This window comes from Galeopterus variegatus, unplaced genomic scaffold (genome assembly GCF_000696425.1).
Source record: "Galeopterus variegatus unplaced genomic scaffold, G_variegatus-3.0.2 Scaffold180, whole genome shotgun sequence".
NCBI lineage: Eukaryota > Metazoa > Chordata > Mammalia > Dermoptera > Cynocephalidae > Galeopterus > Galeopterus variegatus.
In genome coordinates, this window is record NW_007726291.1 from 556074 (window position 1) to 583422 (window position 27349).

General features: G+C 35.9%; 1 protein-coding gene across 1 annotated transcript in view; it reads right to left on the minus strand.

Annotated features, from left to right (window-relative positions):
• Nucleotides 1-25724, minus strand: part of PRPF18 (pre-mRNA processing factor 18) — a 34541-nt gene extending 8817 nt beyond the window's left edge. Inside the window, 8 exon segments of the mRNA XM_008564035.1 lie at nucleotides 3134-3289; nucleotides 5641-5712; nucleotides 5847-5987; nucleotides 7037-7191; nucleotides 10319-10487; nucleotides 14086-14190; nucleotides 16937-17014; nucleotides 25563-25724. Of these exon segments, the coding sequence (XP_008562257.1) occupies nucleotides 3134-3289; nucleotides 5641-5712; nucleotides 5847-5987; nucleotides 7037-7191; nucleotides 10319-10487; nucleotides 14086-14190; nucleotides 16937-17014; nucleotides 25563-25715 (1029 nt within the window). The 5' untranslated portion in view covers nucleotides 25716-25724.
• Between the last annotated feature and the right edge of the window lie 1625 nt (nucleotides 25725-27349).

The window sequence follows — 27349 nt, forward strand, 5'->3', positions numbered from 1 at the left end:
AAAAAGACAAAAAGGAAAAAAAAAAAAAAAAAAAACAATCAACCTGCATCTACTGAAAAGATTAGCAATAGTTTTTTTTTATTATTGCAGAAAACACAAACTTTCAAAAACCAAACCAAGCTATGTTACAACTCTTTACCTAGATCTGCCTTTTCTTTTATATCATTAGTTAATAATAAAACCTGAGGAAGATTTTTTGTTTGTTTGTAAGTAATATTTTTATTCAAGTATAAAGAACACACTTTATTAAATCAATTTTTTCTGTACCTGTCACTAGTCTACACTATAAGACAAAATTAAAGATGAAGGCACAAATCCATTTAGTGGTACGTCCTAAGAATGTAAAGAATAAGGGATAAGTAAAGTGACATTTTCTACCTAGCTATTTAAAATTCTGTCATGAACTGATAAAGTTCTAATAAAGGAGCAAATTAGCATGCAATACTTAAGTTAAAAATTAATCCTAACTTCAGACTAAAGGCATGTTCATTTGACCTGAAATGTGATGCTCAAAGAATGTGTACTTAATGCTTAAAAGTTAATTTCCACACTTTTAACTAACATCTGTAGTCATGCATAAAAAGGCCAATACTTCAATACTGTCTACAGGAATTCTTTTCATACAAGTATATCATTAAAACTAAATTTTATTGCACTAAATTTGATCCACTAAGTTCCCTAATTCTTTCTTATATCCACTGCTCATATTGTATACTTCAGCAGGTGGGTTACTGGATCCAAATTTTCTTATGGTCATCCTTGCAAAATACTATATTTTTAGAATCTGCCCTTCTCCCCACTCTGTCAAGAATTTCTGGAATGTCAATTTCTTTTCCACTTTTACATCTTGTCCCTTCTAGTTTCCTGTCTGCAAATCTAATAAACCTCTCTCTGTATAGCCATCCAAGTCAGACATAAAAATGTTGAGCAGGACAGTATTGATGTCACTAAGAATCCTATAACATGTTATCAGCATCCACTCAAAGAGACACGGCTCCATTATTCAGTGCTCCATGGTTTCCCTTGTTCAATGAGCTATCTATCCACAAGAATATTATTGGGTCTACACCAAATATCTTCCCAAATTTCAGATATAGTATGCTCACCTATTTTCCCTAATCGCCTTGGGGGGAAATGGAAAATTCTTTTAAATGAGAAGATAATAATTAAGAAGGAAGAACAATGGAAGGAGGACAGATCATTACACAGCTTCCAAAATAAACCAGAATCTTCTTAAATAAATGCTAGATATACTTTAAAAAATAAAATTAGTCTATTGGGAGATGGAAATCATACCACTGTTAACAAAATGTAATACTGCCTTTAAGACAATTTATCTAATTATATGAACTTTAAAACACTAGGGCTTTATGCCATGGTATAAGTGAACAAAATTAGCAAATTTAATACAATCCTTGGAAACTGTCTCCTATTGGTAAAGCCAAACAACTTTATTTTTTCAACTAAAATCTTTTACCTTTAATACAGTCACTGCCGGTTATCAAGAAATGGAAATGTGATTGAATTTCCACAAGTACGTTTGAACTCTATAAAGTCTATGGTTCACATTAGAGAGTGAGGTTGAAATCATATTTTAAAATGCTAATATATGTGAATAAGGCATAAAGCATAACACAAATTAACATTCAGCACTTGGAACTGAAATACAAACAAAAAGATAATTCATGAATATGGTAATGACTACTTTTGGCACAAAATCTGAAAGCACTTTATGCATTTTAAGTAAACTTCCAGAGTATCATCTTCAAGTTTTAGAATTATCATGTAGTAAAAGTCATTATACAGACACATAAATCTGGGATTTATGACAATTTGGCAAAAGCTAGATTATAGTTGATTTTTTTTCCCACTAAGGAGAAAAGTTTGGCCAATAACCATAAAAACAAGTTTATGTGAGGCATGTGTAACTTTAAGAAAATAAACAATAAACATTTTCAACCTATTCATGTAACTAGAGAAGTGTTGCTATATGCTACTTAAAAATGATTATATGCATTAAAGCCAAGTCTTTACTCTCCATACCTTTTTACCCTAGTCGGTATTAGATCTTGAAAGTAACAGAGGATTTACTGTAAAATACACCAAATGTGTTGTTCTTCACTAAACTACCAAATTTCTCCAATGAGCTCAAGTTCTACTTACCAACTGGCCCCCTGTATCATGAGTTCCGTACTTGTGGATTCAACCAACAGCAGATCGAAAATATTTGGGGAAAAAACAGTGCATTTGTACTGAACACGCACAGACTTTTTTTTTCCTGTCATTATTCCCTAAACAATGCAGTATGACAACTATTTACATAGCATTTACATTGTATTAGATATTATAAGTAATCTAGAGATGATTTAAAGTATTCAGGAGGTTGTGCATACATTATATGCAAATACATTTTATATCATTTTATATACATTTTATATCAGGGGCTTGACCATCCTCAGGTTTTGGTATCCTTGGGAAAAATCCTGGAACCAATGCCCCATGGATTCCGAGGGACAAATGACATACATTATATGCAAATACATTTTATATCATTTTATATACATTTTATATCAGGGGCTTGACCATCCTCGGGTTTTGGTATCCTTGGGAAAAATCCTGGAACCAATGCCCCATGGATTCCGAGGGACAAATGTACATATGTCTTTAAAAAAAGCAAACTGCAGGGCCGGCCCAGTGGTGCACTGGAGAGTGCGCCGCTTGGGAGTGTGGCGGCGCTCCCACCGAGGGTTCGGATTCCATGTGGAGACCGGTTCCTGCTCACTGGCTGAGCGAGGTGCAGGCGCAACCCCGAGGGTTGCGATCCCGTTACCAGTCAGTAAAAAAGACAAAAAAGGAAAAAAAAAAAAAAAAGCAAACTGCAGTAGCTTCATCCAGTGCTAAGGTAATTAAAGCACACCACTTCACCCTGTCTTCCATCATATGTGAAAGTTAAAAGGCTTTATTTTATTCAGTGAAGGCATCTTGAATACAAGTGCTTATCAAGAGTTGACTTGCACCCTGTCATGCTATGTCCTATTTACTGTAATTCTTTGTCTGCTCTCAAGACTTACAGTTTGGGGAACTGGAGAATGATAAACCTCCAGAGCAATTGGTATCCTTCCAAACTGCTTACCTGAATATATTTCCGCTGAGTTTCATCATTTAAAACATGTGCAACATGCTTGGAAAAAATCTTTTCCCGGCCAGTTCTGGCATGGATACCAACCATAGTGACACCAATAGGCCAAGGCGCATTTCCAATGGCCATCTGAAGATAAGCGTCATTTGCCTGAAAGTTTAAGAAGTGATCAGAAAGGCAAAATATTGTGTTGGTTCAAATTTTGTATTTCAAGTATTTCACAGCTACTTATGACACCATTTTTATCCACCTCTTGAGAATGTTGAAAATATTACCATTCCCATTATTCAAACAAAAGTGATTAAAATATTTGGTGACTCACTACTCTGCCCAGGACCACAAATGTCCATGGAAAAACAGAAACCAAAGCTAAGGTTATGAGTAAAAAAGACAAACATTCCAGTGCAGCCTTTGTGCACTGGAAATCAATACGTTTCAGATCTGGAATTAGTGGGTAGGTAATTTGATACACTGCCAGAGATTCTAGTTTGGGTCTCCTTTAGACTCAGTCTTCTCAATAGGTGGTCATATAGAAGATAGAGGCTAACTAGTTTTTCATAACCCAACCTGAAACTATATCCAGTCCCTGCACAGCACTGCAGATCTCCGAGAGCAGTGGGGGTTCAATGTGCTGGGATTATACATAGGGTCCGTAACAGATGTGTAAACAGAGATTAAACACTGACCCTCGAGTCACATAGTGAAAGATGAGATCTGTTCACTTTGGCCCCCCAAATTTCCCACCTGCCAAGAATCTTAAAGCAAAAGCTACAAAAAGTGAAGACAGACACCAGTGAAGACAAATGGCTCTTTTTCTTAGCCAAGCCTAACTAGCTATGAGGAAGAAAGGGAAAAAACAAAACAGAAAGCAAGTAAATTCTAAAAAACCTAGAGAGTTTCAGACAAGCTTAAAAGGAGATTTTAATTTCAAAAATCAAACACCTATGTCATTGATATGTAGAGGTGATTAAGAAAAAATCAGGTACTACAAATAGATTAACTAGAAGATCATTTTCTACCCTGAAGATAAAATTTAAACTTGCTCTGATCAACAGATTTTAGAAAGCTTAATTTTAAAAGGGCATATGCACATTTTTATCACTAATTCTCATGTACGTAAATTTTAACATTGGACCTTAACTAAAAATTCTAATGTTTGGTTTCCGCCACATTCCAAAGAAAACTGTCCTCACAGGTTATTAAAGTTTCTCGGTTCTTTCTGTAGTTACGTAAATTTTAACATTGGACCTTAACTAAAAATTCTAATGTTTGGTTTCCCCCACATTCCAAAGAAAACTGTCCTCACAGGTTATTAAAGTTTCTCGGTTCTTTCTGTAGTTAATACAAAATAAGCTTTCACCTGGTTATGATCATGAGAAAAAGTAACAAGAGGAAAGGCATCCTCTCTAGCAGGAAGGTGATTTGAATTCTTTCTGCAGTGACGGTGACCTTATCCATCCATCCCAGTACAATCATCATTAGTAACAATCATGCAACTGATAGAAACTAAGAATGAAATGCATAACCATAAAGCAAAAATATTTTGAGAAGACTAATTGCTTTTACAGGGAGTAAAATCGCTATGTTGGCCTCATCAGCCTAAAGCTCCACTCAGTCACCCAGGAATGCCAGCAGTCCCTTCTTAGGAGTACAGATTCTCACAGCACCGGAAAAGCAATGTCATTCCCATTTTTCTACCACTCTGGCATTGTCACTGGGACTGCTGCACTGAAATTCTCTACTCTTAGTTTCCTGGCAGGCACAGCCACTACAAGCCTCCCTCTTCAAACTCTGTTCTATCTCTACTACCCAATACTGTGCACTGGCCCTTCTCTCCTGTTCCCGTCTACTGACTGACAGCCCTCTACTCTTCCCTTTCTAAACTCTAACCCAGGAGCCCTAGACACCTGAGCTCTTTCCCTCTGCCACCTCCTCCCAGCTCCCATTCAGGAGGAACGACACCAGAGCGAGGGAGAAATCTTTCCCTGCACAGGGTCTGCTATTGCTGCAGTACTAAAACGGGAGAGAAGAATCCTGGCATCCTTACTTGCACATTTTCCCACAGAAACAAATTACAAAGAGTGGTTAAGTTCCATTGTATCGTTGATATGACAGTTCAGCTATATTATAGATTAAATAGGCTTTTATAGCTGGCCTGGGAAACTAATCTATATAACATTCTTTCTACGGGAAAATTTGTTCCAAGCCATAATCAGCCATTTATAAACTTCAAAATTCAATCCCATTCATAAAGTGAACACTGACTATATATATTTCTACTTGAGACCTACTTTAAATATGACTGAGAAAATAGTTGTGGTTGAAGCTTTGTTATGCAATTCCTGATAATAAAGCTGGCAATACAACAGAAAACTGTTTTTTATTACTAGCTCATTTCTTAAATCTACTGTGTAAAATCTCCCCATCCCAAATGAACATTATATTACGTACAAAATCTAGATATACTCATAACAATTTCAATGCATGACAGGGCAACGTACCTTCACATATTCTCTCTGCAACATGAATTTAATAATATCTGTTATTGATTCTTTAATATCAGCAGGAAGATTCTGGAAAAGAAAAAAAAAGCATAACTAACTTTTGAAGCTACTATGTGTAGTAAAAAGCAGACTGCACTTATTCTAAATCTATATATTCTATTTTTAAAAGTCAGTTAATAAAAGCATTTTCCAAGAAACCTCACCCTTTTCCGTAGCTTCCTGAAAAGTGGTCTGAGATAGGACTCAGTCTGTTTCTGAGTAGCACTGTTCAGTTTACCCTGCACGCTGCGTTTCACATAATCTTCTCTGGCATTCAATTCTTTAGCCCAAACACCAAGAAGAAACTGTTGAAAGAATGGGTAGATTTAGTCTACAATGCCACCCAGTGGTTCAGGAAGTGTAAAAGCTCTCTAATACAAAACAGCAGACTAACGGCCTTAAAGAAAATGTCTTTTTATTTTACTTTCACTGGCTTTTTACTTTTACTGGCCAGTAAAGGGATCCTGGGAACTAAACCCTTGACCTTGGTATTGTAACACTGCACTCTAACCAACTGAGATAACCGGCCAACCTTAAAGTAAATGTCTTGATTGATGATTACTACCATCAACCTTTCATAAAAGCATCTAGAATCCTCCGTTACACTGCTTCCTTGAGTGTTTTAAAAAAATTTGAAACTCCCTCAAACTTCTTGGTCATTCTGCTACTGTGATTATTTTCTGTGTTACATTAAGAAGTCAGCTATAAAGAAAAGTACCGTGAGGAAAGTAAATACATGCCTTCTTCAATTAACCGCTGTAGTGGATTGAATGTCCCCCCTAAACTCACTGTGGCTTGAATTGTGTCCCCTAAGTTTTATGTACTAGAAACTTGGCCCCCACTGTGACTGTTAAGAGGGTCGGAAATTCTATTATAGTAATTGGAAGGTGGGACCTTGAAGAGTTGATTAGATTGTAGGACCACGCCATAGTGAATGGATTAAAAATGGTGGTCATGGGCATGGTTTGTAGGGCTTTAAAATGAGAATGAATGAGGAGGTTAGTCTCTCTCTCTGCTCCACCATTTTCACAACGTGGTACCCTGCTATCACTGTTGCCACCACCAAGGCCTTTACCAGCTATGTTCCCTGGAGTTTGGACTTCCCAGACTCAGAAACTGTATGCAACACACTTTGTTTTCTTTATAAATCACTCAGTCCCATGTATTTGGTTGTAAGCAGCAGAAATGGCCTAATACAACCACTATATATATAACCAAGTGCATAGCAATATCATAAACATAGTATATGTGTTAGAAATGTTTACTGAAGGCTTGTCTTTCCAGCCTTTAATCCTTGATAATCCAAAAATATAAGCAACCAAAACGCCCTCTTTGCCTAGCCTAAGATACACACCTTCAGGAATTTGGTGATGATGTCCATGTCTTTATGATCATCGCCTTTCCCTAAAGACTCCCCCAGTGCCTGCAGAAACAGAAACAATGCTTCTGTTCATTAGTGAATATGTACATGATCAACACCAGTCTCAACGTGGCTCTTTGTCTCATATACTGTTCAATTTTCATTTAAAAACCCAATGGAATTTCTAGATAAGCTTAAAAAAAAATCATTGATTTACCATTTAAAATAAATTTAGGGAGCATGTTATCTTTTATGAATCAAAAGATAAGAGGAGGTGAGGGAAGTGACTGCTAATGAATATGAGATTTCTTTTCAGAGGAACAAAAATGTTCCAAAATTAGATTGTGAAGATGGTTGCACTATCCTGTAAATATACTAAAACCACTGAATTGTACACGTTAAATGGGTAAATTAAATGTAATGTGAATATTTCAATAAAGCTGTTTTAAAAAGAAGAAAAAGAAAAAAGCCCACAACTGGTTGCCCATGCCAATTAAAAGCACGCAACTAGCTGCCCATACCAATTACTTTAGTAAACTTTAGGGACCACAGATAAGTGTTGGGAAAGGGAAGAGATTAAAATGACATCTTCCTCAACTATGATCTCACATGTACAGAAGGCTACATGTGCAAGAGCCAGGAATTAAAGGAAACAAACAAAAAAAACCAGCTTGTGTTTTCATTAAGCATTAAGAACTTTAAACTAAGCCATTTTTTTCCCACATGCTAGATACTTACATGATACAACATTGCTTTTTTAAAATTATACATATCATCCCACATTCAACACTGTGGCAAAAATTAGAAAGCAAGATATTGCCAAGTGCTGGCAGGACTGTAATAATACAAGACCCCCACAAACTGCAGGAGGAGGTGCAGACAGAAACAGCCATTCCAGGGAGCAATTTGGCAGCACTTAGGTAAGTTAAATAAATAAATAAATATTTATTTATTTATTTATCTGCTCTTGCTCCTTCAAGTGTAACTCTGAATTTGACCTCACAATGGAATCACAAGGAAGCTTTTCAAAAAATGGGGCTCCAGTACAATTAGTCAGACACTAAGTGTAGGACACTGGCATTAAACACACACACACAGACACACACACACACACCCCAAGGTAGTTCCACTGTGTACACAGGATTGACAGCCGCTAGTTCAACATGACAGAGTATTTAGAAAATTTCCTGCTGAGGTAAGAAGATCAATTCCATGGCCAGGTTCACATTGGTCACACGGTTTTATTTGCATAACACACTCCCGTGCAGTGGTAACATTCACTTCATCCGTTGCCGGACACGGAAAAAGACAAAAAAATAAATAAATAAATAAAAATAAAAATAAAAAGACAAGTATTTCCACCAAGGCATATAAGAGAGAAACACAGCAAATAAATAAATAAATAAAAATAAAAATAAAAATAAAAAGACAAGTATTTCCACCAAGGCATATAAGAGAGAAACACAGCAGGACAGGAAAAATGACCATTATAGACATAGAGGACTGAAAGTGTTCAGGCAACAGTCAGTCACGTACAGCTGAAATGGCAGTGCTGAGAAACGAAGCAGGCAAGTTGTTTAGGAACAAATAAGGAAAACAACAGGGAGGAAGCCCAAGCTGGCAAACAGAGAATACTTGGAGAGAAAGGTGCCTGGCCAGCCCCACGCTGACACACCAGGCTTATGAGTGAAGGCGCCATCTTAGAAGAGCAGTCCAGGGGAGCCTTGAGATGACCTCAGCCACAGCCTTCATCTGACTGCAATCACATAAAACACCCCAAGCAGAACACTGCCCAGTTTAGCCCACTCAAACCACAGAAATGTGACAGACAATAATAAATTATCTTAAGCTACCAGGTTTCAGGGAAGCTTGTTACAATCATAGATAACCAAAAAAGATTTTATAATAATAAATTGTTTTACACTACTAAGTTTTGGGGTGCTCTGTTACAAAGCCATAGATAACCACACCCATCTCTCAGTAATTAAGACAGCAAGTAGATAAAAAGCTAATAAGGCCACAGGAGATCTGAACAACACAACTGTAACTGACATTGGTAGAACCATATAGCCAAAGCAAATACATACTCTTTACAAGAGCCCGTGGAATAGACCACATACTGAGCCATAAAACAAAATCAGAGCCTTAAATGTAAAAGTGAAAACCATTAAGCTTCTAGAAGGAAACACAGAAGAATATCTCTTTAGGACCTTGGGATAAGCAAAGATTTGTTAAGAAGGACACAAAAAGCAATAACCATAAAAGGAAAAACCAACTGACAAATTGGACCTCATCAAAATTTAAAAGAAAAACAGCAAAAGACTCCATTAAGAGAACAGCTAAGCCACAGACTATGAGAGAATAGTCACAAAACATATCTGTATATCCAAGGACTTACGTACAGAATATATAAAGAAAGCCTAGGATTCATTAGTAAAAAGGCAAACAATCCAATTAAAAAATAAACAAAAGACTTTAATATAATACACTGCACAAAGGAAGACAACAAGCCTGTGAAAAGGTATTCATGAAAAACGCTCATCATCTTTAGTAACCAGGAAAATGTGAATGAGGCTACAATGAGATACTAATGCACATACGAGAGAATAGTTAAAATTAAAAACTTACAATACCAAACGCTGATATTTGAAAATGTCTGGCATTTATTACAAAGTTAAACATACATCTACTCTTGTTATTAAGCAATTCCACTTCTAGGTATTTCCCCAAGAGATATAACATATTTACCCAAGAGAAATAACAAAGGTCCAAAAAAGATTTGTGTAAGAATGTTGATAGCAGTTTTATTCATAAGAGCTTAAAGCTGGAAACAACTGTGGTATATTCATACAATTATATATCACTGGGCAATGAAAAGGAAACTGGTGATATCTGCAACAGCATGGACGCATCTAAAAAATGTTACACTGAGCAAAAGTGAGGCACACACTGAGTCTGTCCATATGAAATACTAGAACAAGCAAAATATATCTATGATGATAGAACTCAAAAAGGTGGTTGCCCAAGAGCAGAGGTGGAAAGCAATGGGGACTGGCTAAGGCGGCACTGGGGAACTTTCTTGGGTGATAAGAATGTTCTAAAGGCAGTGATTATATGCTTGTATGTATCTGTCAAAATTCAAAATTCACTGAACTGTACCTTTCAGACAGACAGGTGCTATTTTTAATTTAAAAAAACTTACACTCACCAACAGTGATCTGCCAACTTTATTTTTCCATTTTTGCCTATAATAATGCAATTAGTCAAACTCTGTACTATTCTAGTTTACATGGTACAGTGGTATTTTTCCAGCTTTGTTCTGACTTCTCACCTTGTTAACTTCTGGTGTGAGGATCTCTATTTTTCTTAAACGCTGAAAAGCATCATAATCAGTTTCTCCGAATAGTCTAATTGGTTCTCCTCTTTCTCTCAATCTTCTGATAACCTATAAAGAGAAACAGACGCCTAGCAAACTATTTAACTTTTGAGAGGAAAAAACTAAACATCTCAAAACAATTTTATATTTTACTTAAAATTGAACCTGAGTTTAATAAAGCTAATTTAGTTATCCAAACACGTTTCTGAGTGAAATACAAAATCCTTCAAATATTTTAATCATTTTAATTGTAGTAAACAAAGATGTTTGTGAATGAAAGAAAAATCAGCTACTTTAGTAAAAAACATATTTTGACTCAAATGTCAGTTATAAATTGGAATACTGAATAGCTGCTATAAAGTGGTCTGACTTATAAATCTACAATTCATATCTAAAGCAAATCTCTAATATACACCATCCTTTTTTTGTAAGACAAAAAAAAATCCTTTTTTCTAAGAATATAAGAAAAGGGATATACTTTTGGTCTGCATTTTACATAACTGTATTTGCTCTTAGGCCTCTTTAAAAAAACATCAAAAGACAATAGTAATCCCTTATGTTAACACATTTTAAATAACCTAACACTTGCCTTGAAACATCAATGCAAAAAGTGTTTGTTTTTTCTTTAATTTGTAACAAACAGATATACTGTGTTATCATCATACTTTAAATAACCATAACAGTTTAGGTCCTTTGGCTGACTATTTCAGGAAGGACCAATCTGTGCAGGAGGACACTCAGGAAAACTAAGACAGGAGGGAATGATAGCATCTATAAAGAGAAGGAAAATAAAATCTGGAGTCAGCTGATAATTCAGAGTCGGCATTTTAATACTACCATAAAACCAAAAACTTTTCCCTCAGAAGAGAAAGTGAGTATGACCAGGGTGGGGCCCATGCAGGGCTTTTGAGGCGCTGATAATACTCTGTTTCCTAACTTGGGTGATGTTATAAGGGTATTTGTTTTGTAGTTATCCATTATATTGCACATATATGTTTTATACACTCTTTGTATACATGTTATATTTCATAAAAAAGAGAAACAAGAAATGTAATTAAGAAAATAAAGGCTGATCCACATTAAAAAATAAATAAATAAAAACCACCAAGAACAACATCCTATCCTTTTTTTGAATACTGAATCGCATAAAAGACCAACTTCTTAAAAGCATTTTGCTTTTTAACCCAGATTTTTCAAAGACAGATATAAAGAAAATTCTATTATATAAAACTTTTTTTCTAAATCAAAAGGTAACAGAATTCTAAAATATGTGAGTAATGTCAGATTTTAAATATGTTTCTAACTATGAAATTAAGAGATGCTCAGTTTAGATACTTGATTAAAATATAAAGAAAACTATAAAGATTTACCTCATAAAGGTAGTGGAAAAATATTAATATATCATTTTGTAACTCTTGGAGATGGGGGAAACACTTCTAATAAGCATGACACCCAAGGCAAAAAACATAACAAAGAGGCTGATTACAATCACACAAAAATTTAAGACTTCTGTGTGTCAAAAGCAAACGAAATACTAATAAAAAATATGCACTTTATGTACATCTGACTTATGAAAATAGATTTAATATATAAACATGTTGATTTACAAATCAATAAAAAGACCAGTTTCATAAAAGAAGAAACGTTAATGACCTATAAACACATGAAAACATGTTCAATTCTAATAATCACTAAAAGAAAGTTGCAAGATATCTTTTTCACTGACTAATTTGGCAAGAATTTAAAAGAATAATAATACTGCTTTCAGACTGGCAAAGGCTAAAATATTTTAAAATAATGAGTTGACAGAGTTGCTAAGACAATGGTACTCTTAAAAACTTATAGCAGGAATGTAAATTGGCAAAGCTTCTTTGTAGAACAATTTGACATATTTATCAAAAATTAAATGGACATTCTTTTCACCAGAAATTCTTTTTCTAGGAAATTATCCTATTGATAAATTCATACAAATACATCACAATATATGTATAAGGATTATTCACTTTAGCATTGTGACAGCAAACAACTGTAAATAAATATGCACCAGAAAAGGGCTAATTTAACTACTACTAAACTAGTACTAAAAACAATACCTAAAGGAGTGCTGTTCTCTTCACCCCCCCTCCCACAACCAGGCACACTGCCTGCACCAAGGAGCATGCCAAAAACATCACCTCCATGTAGGTGGCCCACCACAGCCACCACAATAAGCATGGCCACCGCGAAAGTGGCTAGACACCACAACCACCACGCAGATGGTCTGCCAGCCTCTTTGTGCACTGACACAAAGAGAGTCACCAGCAGGGATAAAGAAGAAGATGTCTCTCTCCACATAGCCCATTCCAGAGTGACAGAAGAAGCATCTGCTCTACGATAATATTGGGGGACCTGATCACATCTCTCAGCATTGGACAGATCATCTAGGCAACAAATCAACAGAATAACCATTATTCTTTCAGAAGGAGAAAAGAAATCTAGGGTAATTAGAGGGGGCAGGGGTAAGATTGGACAGGGAGGCATAAAGAATAAGTATGATCTGTAACAATATATATGCTAGTAATATTGATTTGATCAACATATGTCAACATTGAACCCCCAAAATATGTATAATCAATTTTGATTTAATAAAAAAAATTTTTTTATTATTTGTAAGTGAAAAAAGCAAGGCATAAAAGCATGTAAATAATTTTATTTGTGTAAAAGGGAAGAAAAAGTACACACTTGCATACAGACAAGTGTAAGTATGGAAAATTTCTCTAAGATTCACAAGACTATTAGAAGCGGATGACTCTGAATAGTAGAAGGACTGAGTATTGATTGGGAATGGGGAAGGGGGAAAGTGTCAGGGACAGAAGGGAAGACATTTTTGTTTTATATCCTTCTGTATAGTTTCAAATCTTTATATAACATGAATATCTTAAAATTTTGTTGGTTTTTTTTTAAGTAAAATAATAGTCAATACTAACCAGGGTACGGACAAACAGTATAGGTAGGAGTACAAACTGGTATAACACGTCTAATGTCTATACAGTAATTTAGCAATATGTATCAAAAGTCTCAAAAATATACATAGTCTGCCCTTAGAAATCATACCTCTAGAAAATTTTCCAAAGGAACTAATTATACATTGTTACACATGTAATGATTTCTGTACAAGGGTGTTCATCTTAGTGTTATTTATAATGGAGAAATGCTCAAGTAATCTAAATGACCATCAACAAAGAGATGGTTTTAAAAATATTATGGTGCAAGAAAACAATGGGAAATTATACAGCCATTAAATTACGTATGTCTCTATTTTAATCTGGAAAGCTATACTATTAAATAAGGGAGAGGAAAGTACGTTACAAAATAACATATTATTTAAAATAATTGAAATAATAATTTAAGTAAAATCATTTAGAACATGCATTTAATTGTACTTATTTAGAATATACATGTTTATTTTTTAAAGTGTAAGAGGATATACTCTAAAAAAAGTTAAGATAATAAGAAACAGAAATTAATTTAGAATCTCATGAAGAACACTGTCTAACTGCACAGTATTTTGGGATCAGTAACTCATCTCATATGGGAAATAATATAACTTATTGGAAAGAACTGGAGATAAATGCAAACACTGTGGAGATGTTTCTTTTTTTCACAAAACACTCATATATAAACTTACCTCTTGCCTAGAAAGAGTCATGGGTAATTTTTCCTCGGCTAGTTCAAGTTCTAATACTGGATTCGATGAAGTTAATGGTTTCTGGTCCTCTTCTTCTGGCTGTATCTATATCAATAACCAAAAGAAATGGAATTCAACTTTTAAAATACAGTTCACATTTATCATTCTATTACCTTAGCTATTCAAAGATATTAAATATGTTTTTAATATTGAAGGTGTTCTAAATGTTTCTCTAAGGAAAGAGCTCATAATATATGTACATGCTTTAAGAGCTTACCAAAGGTATCCATTTCAGGGACATCACAAGTAGAAAGCATGCACATAGAAGACAGCATTCTTGCTATAAAAGAGTGACATAACTATAATGGTTTTCAAAATCAAAAGTAATTAATGGAGCTGAAATTTGCATTCACTTCTCCTCAGATTCTAAAGAATTGGACTTTTTTCTTAAAAACAATCAATTTGCTTCTCCTCTGTGAGAAAATCGTCTTAACAGGGTTATTTCATTCTTGGCCAACTTCAAAATGAAAAGTAAAGGAAAGAACTGCTTTCCAAGCAGAAACTTGTGAAGCTTCAAGCTCTAACTTTTTCCTATCCTGCCTTTCGAACGGTATTATTCCAAATGCACAGAAATCACTGCTGGATGTGTAAAAAAGTTCCCAATGCTGTACAGAACTGGCTCACAAACTGAGCTACGAACCTTGTAGAAAAATAATGAAAAACAGCATCTCTCTACTCATGCCACCCAAGGAAAGAGTGGACATTCTTGTTCATATGAACCTACATGAAAAAAAAAATCTCTTCATATATTTTCTTGAATCTGTTGCCCAAGTTACAATTTAGGAAAACAGAGCTCAGCAATTTATAAGCTCCACTGTATAATCTGTAAAAAGATATTGAAACAAGGTTTCTCATATGACCATAAGACAAATCTAAAATGCTGAAAGTAGGAGTAAGATCAAAGAACATAAAAGAAGATCAACATTAAGGAAGAAATTCATATTCAGTTAAGAAAGGCTATATGGTGAAAATTACATAATTGATGATTCTATAGTTTACAATTAAAGGTTATATTTATCATAATTGATATAGAGGTAAAATTGAGATAAAAAACTAAACTTTCATATTTTCATAGGCTAAATCAGCATCAAGCCTTAAAAACTGGTAACTGGATTCTATAAAGGAATAAAAGTAACACATGCTTTATTGTCTTTACCGTCAAGAAGGAAATATTAAAAATACCTCTAGGGGGGAAAAAAATCCTGTGCTTAGTTTTTAAGTATAAAAACAGGTATTTCTCCAAAAATCTCAGCACTAAAAGCATTTTTAAATTACATAATTGCAGTTAATAGCTCTGGGAAAAAGATTTAAGACATTTTGTCATTTGGGCTCAAAGTTACAAGCAATTACCTTACAGTAATGATTTTGCTTCAGTGGTTTCCTCTATGTAAGCAAAAAAGCACTTCCATATTACTGAGACAATCAGAACAAAGCAAAAACTGCCACTGTATTAAATTATTATCCTACCTCATCAAAAAATTGAAAAAGTTCAAACTTAGGGATCTGGGAATGAAACAAGCCAGCACACTAAATCTCTGGTAAGTGATTCTTATTCCAGATCAAGTTTGAGTTAGACAATGTTGGGCAACAAAAAATGAGAACTCTTCTTTCTATTTGTACTCAATCATTATTTACATAAAACTTAGTTTAATTTCCTAAACTTAAAGCAAAAGAAATCAGTACCTTCATGGAAAATTATCAGAATACAAATATAAATTTTTGTATTTTAAAAACGTATCAGAAATATAACTACCTTTTTCTTTAAAACTTGCCCTCTTTCAACATTACAAAATAAAATCAATTGCAAATACATACCATTTGCATTCCTCATGCTTCCTTCTAGAAATGCTATGCCAGATAAATTAATTCCTAGAACTTTCCCCGTTACATGCATAAGAGTATTATTTTATATCAATGCTTCGCAAGCAAAAACTTGGTTTCAAATTTCTGATTTGGGAAAAGTATTTTGATAGAACCTCTTAATTTTGAGTTAAAAATTATTAAACTATACATAGTCTTCTTTTAAAATAACTTAAACATAACTTCTCCACCTCCATACCCTTTAACCCTTCCCAATAAAAACCCCAATATGTCATTAACTAGGTAATTTCAAAGATAATTTCAGTCATACTTCTAAAATATACAAGCAATGTCTTCCAGACAACTCATTTGTTTCTAAGAAATATTTCAGTATTATATTTTCTACCCAATAGACTAAGCAGTGTTGAAAATGTGATACCTTACTACAACAAAAGTATATAAATATATAAGATGCTATATTTCAGGCAGAGGTACTTAAGACCCAGAAACCATTACTAACAATGCAAACATAAAATCAATGGCTTAAAGTATTCAGGAGAAAGTAGAGAAAATACCACTGCTAATACTATTGTTGCTAAATGAATAGAATGTTTTAAACTCTTTCAAAATAGACTGTTTTATTGGGAGAGGTGGGGGAGGTGTCGTGGTGGAGATGAAAATAAGGCACTATCAGATCCAGAGATTAATTTAAAAAAGAGAACTTCAAGCTTTGATCTCAAGCCACTTCATGCTGTCCACAGAAAGCCAAACCATTCCAAGCCAAAAGTCATGCACATATTTTCCTGAATTAAAGATTTTTAAAAAGCCAAAACAAAAACAAAAACTCATACCTCTCCAGATGGCTTCTCATTTATAGGCTAATGTATAACATTGATAAATTGAACAGAGATCAATAATTTGTCATTTAACAACAGCTGTATAAATTTAAACTCAAAAATACACAATTTAACATAAGAGCAGGCATTCATACCTTGTAGCCACATCTTTCAAAATATGCTTCCTCTTCTTTTTTTGCAAGTTCACTACGCTTGAAATATTTTTTATTTTCCTATTAAAGAAAAAAAAATAAGTTAATATAATATTGGGCAAAATTTCATGTCCCATAGTCAATGAGTGCCTTTAGAAATCTTTTGAAAACACTCTTCAGTTTTTCAAGGACTTAATAAACGTTTTTTGGTTCCAGAGATGAATACACTGATTGCCCAAACATGCCACCCCTCCTCCACCAAGGATCTGGATACTGATGTGTGATCAATATCGAAGTATTTTTCTTGCAGTATCATTTTAATAGATATGCCCAAGAGCAAAGAGAAGAAACCAACAATATTTTCCATATGATCATGTTACTCTAATTTAATTTCCTAATGTTTGAGTTGAAAGATAACTGCTCCAAATAGATTCATTAAAAACCATATAAAATGGTATATACTTTAATTATTTTCTCCTAACAGAAACAATCAAACAAAAATTATGGCATATATAGTCAACATCTGTAATCCTATTACCAAGAAAGCTCCAAAAGTATCTAAATTTTTTCTCATCATCTCGAATCTTACTGTATCAATCAATTCTTAAAATAATCTAGATACAAAACAGTCTTGGCAAAACTTTTTATTAAAAAGATGATTTAAAAATGTTTTAATATATTTGATATTACGATTTGATATTAAGCTCTAAATCTACTGTGGCTAAAAAGATATTAGGTCTTTCCACACTACACATAAAATTATCCTCATTGTTAAATCTATAGTCCCTAATTTGGAGGCTTTTTAAAATCTGCAGTTCTACCTCTTAAATATTATTCCATTGATTGAGATCAATACACACATTGATCTCCACGCCTGTATTTGATCAAATAAAGATACTGCCCTACTTTATTAATCATCATTATATAATAATACGTCAATAATACCTCTACATGTGTACTTAACACCTCATAGTTCCAAAGCTCATTCACTCCGGCAATGATTGACGGATGCTAAAACCATTACAAGAAAGGCTGGGCCAACCCGTGGCTCACTTGGGAGAGTGTAGTGCTGATAACAACAAAGCCACGGGTTCGGATCCCTATATAGGGATGGCCGGTTAGCTTACTTGGGAAAGCGTGGTGCTGACAACACCAAGTCAAGGGTTAATAACGATCCCCTTACCAGTCATCTTTAAAAAAAAAAAAAAAGAAAGAAAAAAGAAAAAGAAAGGTTGAGGGTGACACCGGAAAGACCAGGCTGCCGACCCTTGAGCCCACTGATCAAGCTTGGTGTAATATAAGATTATGCACCACCTATGTGATACCATAGGAAGTACACAGCACCACCTATGAAGTATTCTTGTTAAATGTGGGGAATAGAGAGGGGAATAAGCTAAATGGCAATGCCAGGAAGCAATCAAACATATTCAGGACATTTTACAAAACTAGCCCCAGGACATAGAAAACAATAACTATAAAAAGTAACAAACTGGGCTTTATGAAAATTAAAAGCTTTTGCCTATCAAAAGATACCATTAAGAAAATGGACAGACAACCCACAGTATGAAAGAATATATTCACAAAATATGTATCTGACAAAGGACCACTATAGAGGATTCATAAAGGATTCCTTCATCTTAGTAAGAAAAAAAACTTACCCAATTTAAAAATATGCAAATGATTTTAATACTTCACAAAAGATATACAAATGGCCAAAAAATACTTGAAAAGTGCTTAACATCATCAATTATCAGGAAGATGCAAATTCAAACCATCATGAGATATCACTACACATCCAACAGAACTGCTAAAATTAGAAACAAAGTGCTGGCAAGGATGTAGAGCAACCCAATTCTTTCGCATGGCTGGTGGATGTGTAGCATGGTATAGCCACTATGGAAAAAGGTTTGGCGGCTTTTTATAAAACTAAACATACACGTACTCTATGACCTAGCAATTCTAGTCCTAGGCATTTTCCTAAGAGAAATGAAAACACAAGACTTGTTTAAGAAGGTTCACAGCAGCTTTACTCATAACAGCCAAATCCTAGAAACAGCCCAGGCACTCATCACTAGCAAAAAGGATAAACAAGCTGGGTGTATTTGAGATAGGGTGACCCCCACTTTCATAACATACGCAATTTGCTTCTGTGAAACTGCTTGCTGTGTGACAAGATAGATTAACTAAGTTTAAATAGTGTTTGAATTGCTTAAAAAAATGCTATTGTTTAAAAATCCCCCTCGGCTCTTTAGCCACCCCACCTTGATAGAAGTTAAAAACTAAATATTAGCCTGCCTTTGCTATTTCCCACCTATGCTGTCCCTGACTGATAAAACCAAGCACTGTATCTGGATGTATCTAGACAACCTAAGGAGGAAACTGCCTTGTGAAAGTTTTTGCCATCCCTAAGTGATTAACTGGCTTCTTTCAGCTTCTGTTATCACCTTGCGCTAGGGCTCCCCAAACCCCCTCCTCACGCGAGGAGGGTATGTATGTATGTATGTGTGTGTGTAACTATATGATAACTATAAGTGTATGACTATATGATTTTTTGCCCGTGTGACTATGTGCCTTTAAAAGACCCCTTAAACTTAAACTCAGGGCTGCTTCCTCCCAAGACTTTCTTGGAGGAACAGTCACCGGCCAGCCAATAAAACCCCCCTTTTAAATTCTCAATTGAGTGTTCTGGTTCCTTTTCCATGCGGCAGCCTTACAACATATTCATACAACATAATACTACTCAGCAATAAGTGGATAAGCAACAGATACCCGCAACAACATGAATAAAACTCAAAACGTTATTCTGATCAAACAAAGCTCAACATAAAAGAATAGAGAGTATGATCCCATTTATGTGGGATCTATGAAGTTCCAGAGCAAGCAAAATTAGGAGTGTAAAGAAATCAGAACAGTGGTTGCTTCTTGGTGTGGTTGGGCAGGGACTGACTAGAAGGCGGGGTGAGGGTAATATTACGTACTTTGATACACAATGGGTTACTTAGGTGTACGCATTTGTCAAAACCCATTGAGCAGTATGCTTAAGATTTGTGTACTTCTTTGTATGTAAATTTTTGCATACATACAAAAAGAAGTATAAACAAAGATTGAACTCTAGTTGATGATATGAATGCCAAATTGTGTAGTGGTAAAGTATACTGATGTCTGCAACTTCATCTGAAATGCAAAAAGAACAGTAAATTGTTTTCATTACCTGATCTGCAGCTTAAAAACACTTGTCTATGTGGTATTGCTGTTCCAGAAGAGTAGCCTCATCTTTGATCATTTCAAGTAGCGCCCCAGTTTTTTACTGCTAATCTGTGATAGCTGAAATAGTTAATATTTAGCTTATGCAGGTCTCTACGTCAAAGTGTGAAGAAGCCACCAAAATAGCGTCCTATCACCTCTCCTAAAATGTCCTGCCTGGTATACCTATTCTGAGGTAGATGTAGTGTCTGCATTGCTAGATGGAGTAAGGAATGCATAGAATGACAGAAAGAGATCTCTGTGATAAAGCAAATATAGTAAAATGTTAACTGAAGGTTTAATTGTAGAATCTGGGTGGTGGGCATATGGGTGTTCATTGCACAATTCTTTTAAGTTTGTTGTATATCCAAAAATTTTCATAGAAAAACATTGAGGGGGAAAAACTGCTTTGCAGCAAATGTCAAAATATGGTATCAACATGGCAACAAACTCCCTACAACACTGTTTTTTTCACTATGACAAGAAACTTTCAAAGCGTCCTCACTGACTACTACCAAAAGAGAGGAGTTAGAGAGGATTATGAAAGACTTTTCAAGTAAAGGGATAAATAAGTGAAAAGAGGCAAGTTCAAAGAACCGAAAAATGAAAAAGTTTCAGTAGAGCTGGAACACAGTAAGAGGGGGTAATGGCAAAGAGATCTGGGAGTCACCAGCACAGAAATGATTAGTTCTTAACCTTTTTGAATCAAAGGTCCCTCTAATAACATCATAAACAGGGGGAGAGGAAGAGGAGCATGTACATGCACACTTGCTAAATTTTACAGAAAATTGCAAGGAGCTGGTGGATACTCAGAAATCTATTCAAAGGCTCCATTTAAGTCCCCCTATACAAATGGTAACTGAAATCATATAGGTGAATATAAGATTTTTTTAAAAAATTATTCAGTGTGAAGAAAAAATATCTAGGCCTGAACTTTAAGGAAAACCAACACATTAGGGACCAAAAAAAAAAAAAAAAAAAAGGCAGTAGCCTCTAAGGGAGATCAAGAATAAGAAGCCTGAGAAACAGAAAAATAGGAAGCTGTGGTGGAAAAGATGACAAGGGACAAGTAAAAGAAGAGGATCATTCAACAGTGTCAAATGCTGTGAGATGAATTAACAAAACATGGGGGTCACTAGTGTCCCTAATTAGAGCAGATTCAGAATGATGACAGAGGCAGGAGCCAGAGTGTATCAGCTTAAGGAGTAAGTGAGAATTAGAATTTATTTTAAGAAGCTGGGTGTAAAGAACAGAAACAGTTGCTAATATATAGAGTATATCTTTTTAAAGATAGGAGAGATGTGTATGTTTCAGCGCTGATGGGGATAAGCCAGAGACTGAAAACAGAAGGAAGAAAGGGGATAACTAATATTAAGGTTCCAGATGATGCTAAAAAAGATGAGTTGGGATCCAAAGAGTAGGGGGAAGGTTTGACCCAACATATAACCAATACCTCATCTATTTTAACAGGGAAACAGTTGAGGCATTTCTTGCCTGTTGACTTTTATTTTCTCCGTAAAATTGAAGGCATGTTCCTTAAGAAAAGGATCAAGCACCACTTTTTCTTTTTTTAATTCTCTATGACACAGTGTAATATTCCACATATAGAAAACATTCAATAAATATTGGGGGTGGGGCTGGCCAGTCAGCTCAGCTGGTTAAAGCACAGCCTTGTAACACCAAGGTTAAGGATTCGGTTCCCCGTACTGACCAGCCTCAAAAAAAAAAAAAAAAAAAAAATATACAGGGAGGGGGAAAAAAAGCAAAAATTCTACACAAAGCTCATCCTCATAACTACAACTAGTAAAACTACTAATTACTCCCCACTGAGTTCCTAGAGCAGCACTGTTTTCCACATAAATGAGGCTTTGCCTTAAATGAAACTCACCGATACTGGGCTCCAAATTGTTGGTATTTTAGCAATGCAGACACAACATTTACCTCAGAATAGTTACACAAGGCAGGACATTCCAGGGGAGGTGAGAGGATATTTTAGTAGCTTTTCCACAGTTTGAAAAACGAGATAACTATTAACTATATCAACTGTCACATATTAACAATAAAAAGCTGGGACCCCACTTGAAATGACCAAAGGTGAGTTGGCTCTTCCAGAAGAGCAACAACACATAGACAACTGTTTTCCAGCTGCAGATACGGTAATGACAACAATATACTGATCCCCAACAAGCATTTTTAAAACACACGAAACAAAATGGGCAACAATACAACGTGATAGAATCATACATAGATGTGATAAGAATTATTTCATGAAAATTTTTTCATATATATCAGATCAAAACATAAAAATTAATTTCTTACTATGGATGGGGCGGTGAAAAAAGTATGAAAGTTACCGACAGACACTATGATGAAGAAAGATAAAAGCTATAAAGCAACCCATTCTGTATAAAATTATACAGCCGCAAACCAAAAGGCTGTCTTCCCAGGCTTACAATATGACATGATATCTGGTTATATATTTTCTCTGATATCATGCAAGAACACTCACACATAAGTTGGATCTGAGACTTAAGATCTATCCTGTCTGGCCACAGGAGTATGAAAAAAAATCATGTAATCCTCTAAGTCTCAGTTTTATCATCCATGAAGACAGCATAATACTTGCCTTATGCATTAATTCGAGTTGTGAAGCTCAAAGGAGAGAGCATAATATAGCACTTTGAAAAATACAAGTCACATTCGATTTAATTTTTAAATGCTTCAATTCTTCTATTCTATAAAAACTAGTTCTACGTTCGTAAGGTGAATATAAATAAACCTTCTATCTGTGGTGGTTAACAGAGCAGGCTTTGAAGCAGAACAGACCAGGATTCAAATTCCGACTCTGCCTCTTGCTAGCTGTGTGATCCTATAAACTATGTAACTTCTCTTAGTATCAGTCTGCCCATCTGTAAATAGGAATAACACTACCTTTATGGGGTTGTTGTACAAATTAAATATCACACATGAAGCATGATGCACAATGCCTAGCAGATTACTGTTAATAGAAACTATGAATTTCAGTATTTTAATTCCCATTTCATGTATGCCCTTTGTGGGTCTAAACTGCTCTATGATTGCGCCAAACAGTCTCATCTTCTGGCTGGCTGGGATTATCCAAGTAATTAAATCAACTACCATATTAAAAAAAAAAAAAGACACTCCAGGAAAACAGTTTATATAATATGATAAATTTTATCATATTATATAAACAGTTTATATGATAAATTTAAAATAATTATGAAGAGACTAAGTTTTTTTTTAACTGACAATTTTTATAGGTTGATCAATTTCCATGATAAAGAAACCTGATTATGCAAATATGCAGGCTGTAAACCCTGAGGGTGAGCTGAGCATTTTGTGATTCAATTTTCCCTTTAACGCACTTAGATTTCAACATGAATTATTCACTCCAACCCCTAAATTCATTTTGTAAAATACTCCCAAACTACTCATCAAAAGAAAAGGGTCCCTGAAGTAGACATAAAAACATTAAGTTACAAATACGGACAAGCTTTTCCCCCCTTACCTGCTAAATAACATCCTATTTAATTAGCTTCTTTTCTAATTGTTTTAAAGTTTCAATGATTATGAAACTTGCCATCCACCAAGCTAAAACCCTAACTTACTTACTCTACATCATATACATCAATCATACTCTACATCCAAAGATCTAAATCAAATGTTCTGAAGACCCTTCGAGAAGACCCCTGAAGGTCAAAACTATTTTGAATACTAAGGTAATATTTGCCTGTTCGTTCCGATGACATTTGCACTGTGGGTGAAAAGCAATGGTAAGTTTGCTGAAGTTTTATCAAGAATCAAGGCAGTGGTACTAAACTGTTATTGCATTCGAAGGGAGCCAGTTTCACTTAACAATTTCCTTGATGTAGTAGTAAAACTATTAATTTTATTAACTCTTGATCCCTAACCACATCTTTTTAAATACTGTGTGACAAAACAAGAAGTATGCATAAAGCACTTCTCATTTATACCAAAGTATGCTGGTTGTCTGGAGGAAAAGCAATTGTGTGACTGAGTTGCAAACAACACTAGCTGCTTTTTTCATGGAATACCATTTTTACCTGAAAGAATACCTAACACACTACAGTTATTAATACTTGGGTATCTGGCAGACAATTTCCTCAAATTGAACAAAGTGAGCCTATCATTTCAGAGAAACAACTGACAATATTTGCTGCTTATGATAAAATTCCAGCTTTTAGGTAAAAATTAAAAGTGTGGAAACTTAGACTTGCCATCATGAGCTTAACAATTTCCCAGTGCTTAAAAAGACATTTCTCATGAGATCAGTGGACATTAAATAATGTGATTTTATTTTATATTGTGTAGTGAAATGTGTCAACAGTTGGGAGACCTGCATAACTCAGTGAACCAATATTTTACAAATGATCAGGAAATATTTATTTCTAAAGTTTCTCAGTTTGAACTTCTAATACAGTAAATATCAATAGATATAACACATAAACAAAATCATTCAGGACCTTTAATAATTTTTGACTGTAAAGGAGTCCTGAGACCAAAGCTCTGAGAACCGGTTGGTATATGTTACTATTATGCGATAAAGTAACAGAGATCAATTTAGGAAGTTCCTAAATTACATACGTAATTCTTTCTCTCTTTCTCTCTCTCTCTCTCTCTTTTTTTTTTTTTTGGCGCTGACGGGTACAGGGATGGAACCCTGGACCTTGGTGTTATCAGCATTCTCTTTCTCTCTCTCTCTCTCTTTTTTTTTTTTTGGCGCTGACGGGTACAGGGATGGAACCCTGGACCTTGGTGTTATCAGCACCACACTCTAACCAACTGAGCTAACCGGCCACCCGCTTTCTCCTCTTTCTTAGTACCTCTCCAGAAGTCTTAGCTTCCCCATCAGTGAAGAGCTCAACTACAGACTTTGTATGTGTTGGGGAAGAGGAAGAAATGGGAATAAGATTAAGATTGGGTTTTACTAATAGGAACTTTTAAAAGAGTTCTGACGCTGTCCTTCCTCTGTGTTTCAATTGGGATCAAATCCTTAGTAAGACAACAGAAGTGAACTATCAGAAAAACTGGGGCATGTCCGAAAAATACCGATGGAAGAGAGTGGATATAGGGATAGTTAGATAAACTGCGAGGAAAACAGGGGTAGTGGGGGGGGGGGCGGGAATAACCAAAATCTTGGGTTTTTCTGCAATCCCCACAACTTCCATCTCTGAGGGTCCCCAGTGAGGTATCAAAGGGTGCACCTAGAAGGGGCATCCTCGCAAAAGTAGTAGGGCTAAGCCCCATCCCGCCCCGAATCCTCTCAGTACCATCATCCGCACCCCCGACGCCCCCCAACACACAACTCTTTGATCCCCAACCCCCACGACCACAGGATCCTCACCACCAACAGGTTCCTGTCCTCCACCAGCTGCCGCTTCCGAAGGATCTCTGATTTCAGAATGTCCATCTCGCTGCCTGGGTTGTAAGCTCGAGTTTCCCTTTCCCGCTCCTCGAACCCGGCCTCACCCGGCCAGGAGCCATAAACCCACAACATACAGCAAGCGCAAACACCTAAGGACAACAACCGGAGGCGGCCGCTTCCGGCGGAAGTGAGGTAAGCGAGAGGGTAGAGAGCGCTCCGGGGCACCCGTCGTTGGTGAAGTGGCTACAGATTGACGCCCCCTGGCGGCGCCCTCCGGCAGCGCGCCTTGGTAGAGGGGTACAAATGAACGTGGACTGAAACCCTGGTCTTCTGAATCCTGTTGAGGTCCGTATGCTGCGCGTTTAATTGTTGTAGTCGTTTGTACCTGCTAGTTCAGGTCCAAAAGCCTCCTCATAGAACACCTCAATATGTTAATTAAGGCAAGGCCCACAAGTTTGAATCAGAGTTCCAGAAGTTACTTGCTTGCCAATATTAATGTACTAGAGAATTAAGAGAAACGTGAATAATACCAGCTCATAAGTATAGGATGAAAGGGCGGTGTTCATTGCTGGCCCGTTAAATTTCCTGTAAAGTTTAACAACTACATCCACTTCAGGCGTTTTGGGGGTAAATTTACTTCTACTCCCTGAGTTCTGGCTTGTTTACATATCATGGTAATAATCGAACCTCAAGCTAACTGAGATCATCCTTTGGTCATGTGTTCAGGATTCTCCAGAGAAACAGAACCACTAGGGTATATATATTTACAAGAGGAGATTTATTATGGGAACTGGCTCACACAATTATGGAAGCCGAGAAGTTCCACAATCTGCCGTCTGCAAACTGGAGAATGAGGAAAACCAGTGGAGCAATTCAGTTTAAGTCTGAAGGCCTGATAAGGGGGTGAGGGACTCGTGTAAGTCCTGAAGTCCAAAGGCCTGAGTGAGAACCAGGTGCTCCAACGTCCTAGAGCAAAAGAAGATGGGTGGGCCAGCTCAAGAAGAGAGAATTCACTCTTCCCTTCACCTTTTTATTCTATTTGGGTACTCAGTTGAATGATGACCACCCACACTGGTGAGAAAGGATCTTCAGTCTGCCAATTCAAATGCTAATGTCTTCTGAAAACATCACAGACACACCCAGAAATTACATTTTATCAGCTATCTGGTCCTCCCTTAGTCCAGTCAAGTTGACACATAAAATTTATTATCACAGTAGAAGTATTTACACCACAAAAATCAGCAAACACTGCAAATCTGGGCTTGATCTATTGTTTCATTGACTGTCTAAACTTTAAAAATGTACGGATAAAATGTTAATAATACAGATCAGAGTTTTTCAACCTTGGACCAGATAATTCTTTACTATGGGAGGGATGTTCTGGCCTCTCCTCATTAGATGCCAGTAGCACCCTTTCCCTAGTGGCAACCAAAAATGTCCTCCAGATTGCCAAATGTCCCTTGAGAAGCAAAATCTCCCTCCAGTGGAGAACCACTGATAAAAATTAAATTTAAAAGTGTGGTTTTAACCCACTTATGGTAATGGTAGACAATGAAGAATAATCCCTGGGGTTATTCTTCACTGATAAATTTTAATCAATGATAAATTTTAATCAGTGATAAAAATTAAATTTATAGGGGCCGGCCCGGTGGCACACTGCTACAGTGCGCCGCTTGGGAGCGCGGCGGCGCTCCCGCCGAGGGTTCGGATCCCACATACAGACCGGTTCCCACTCACTGGCTGAGCAAGGTGCGGGCGCAACACCG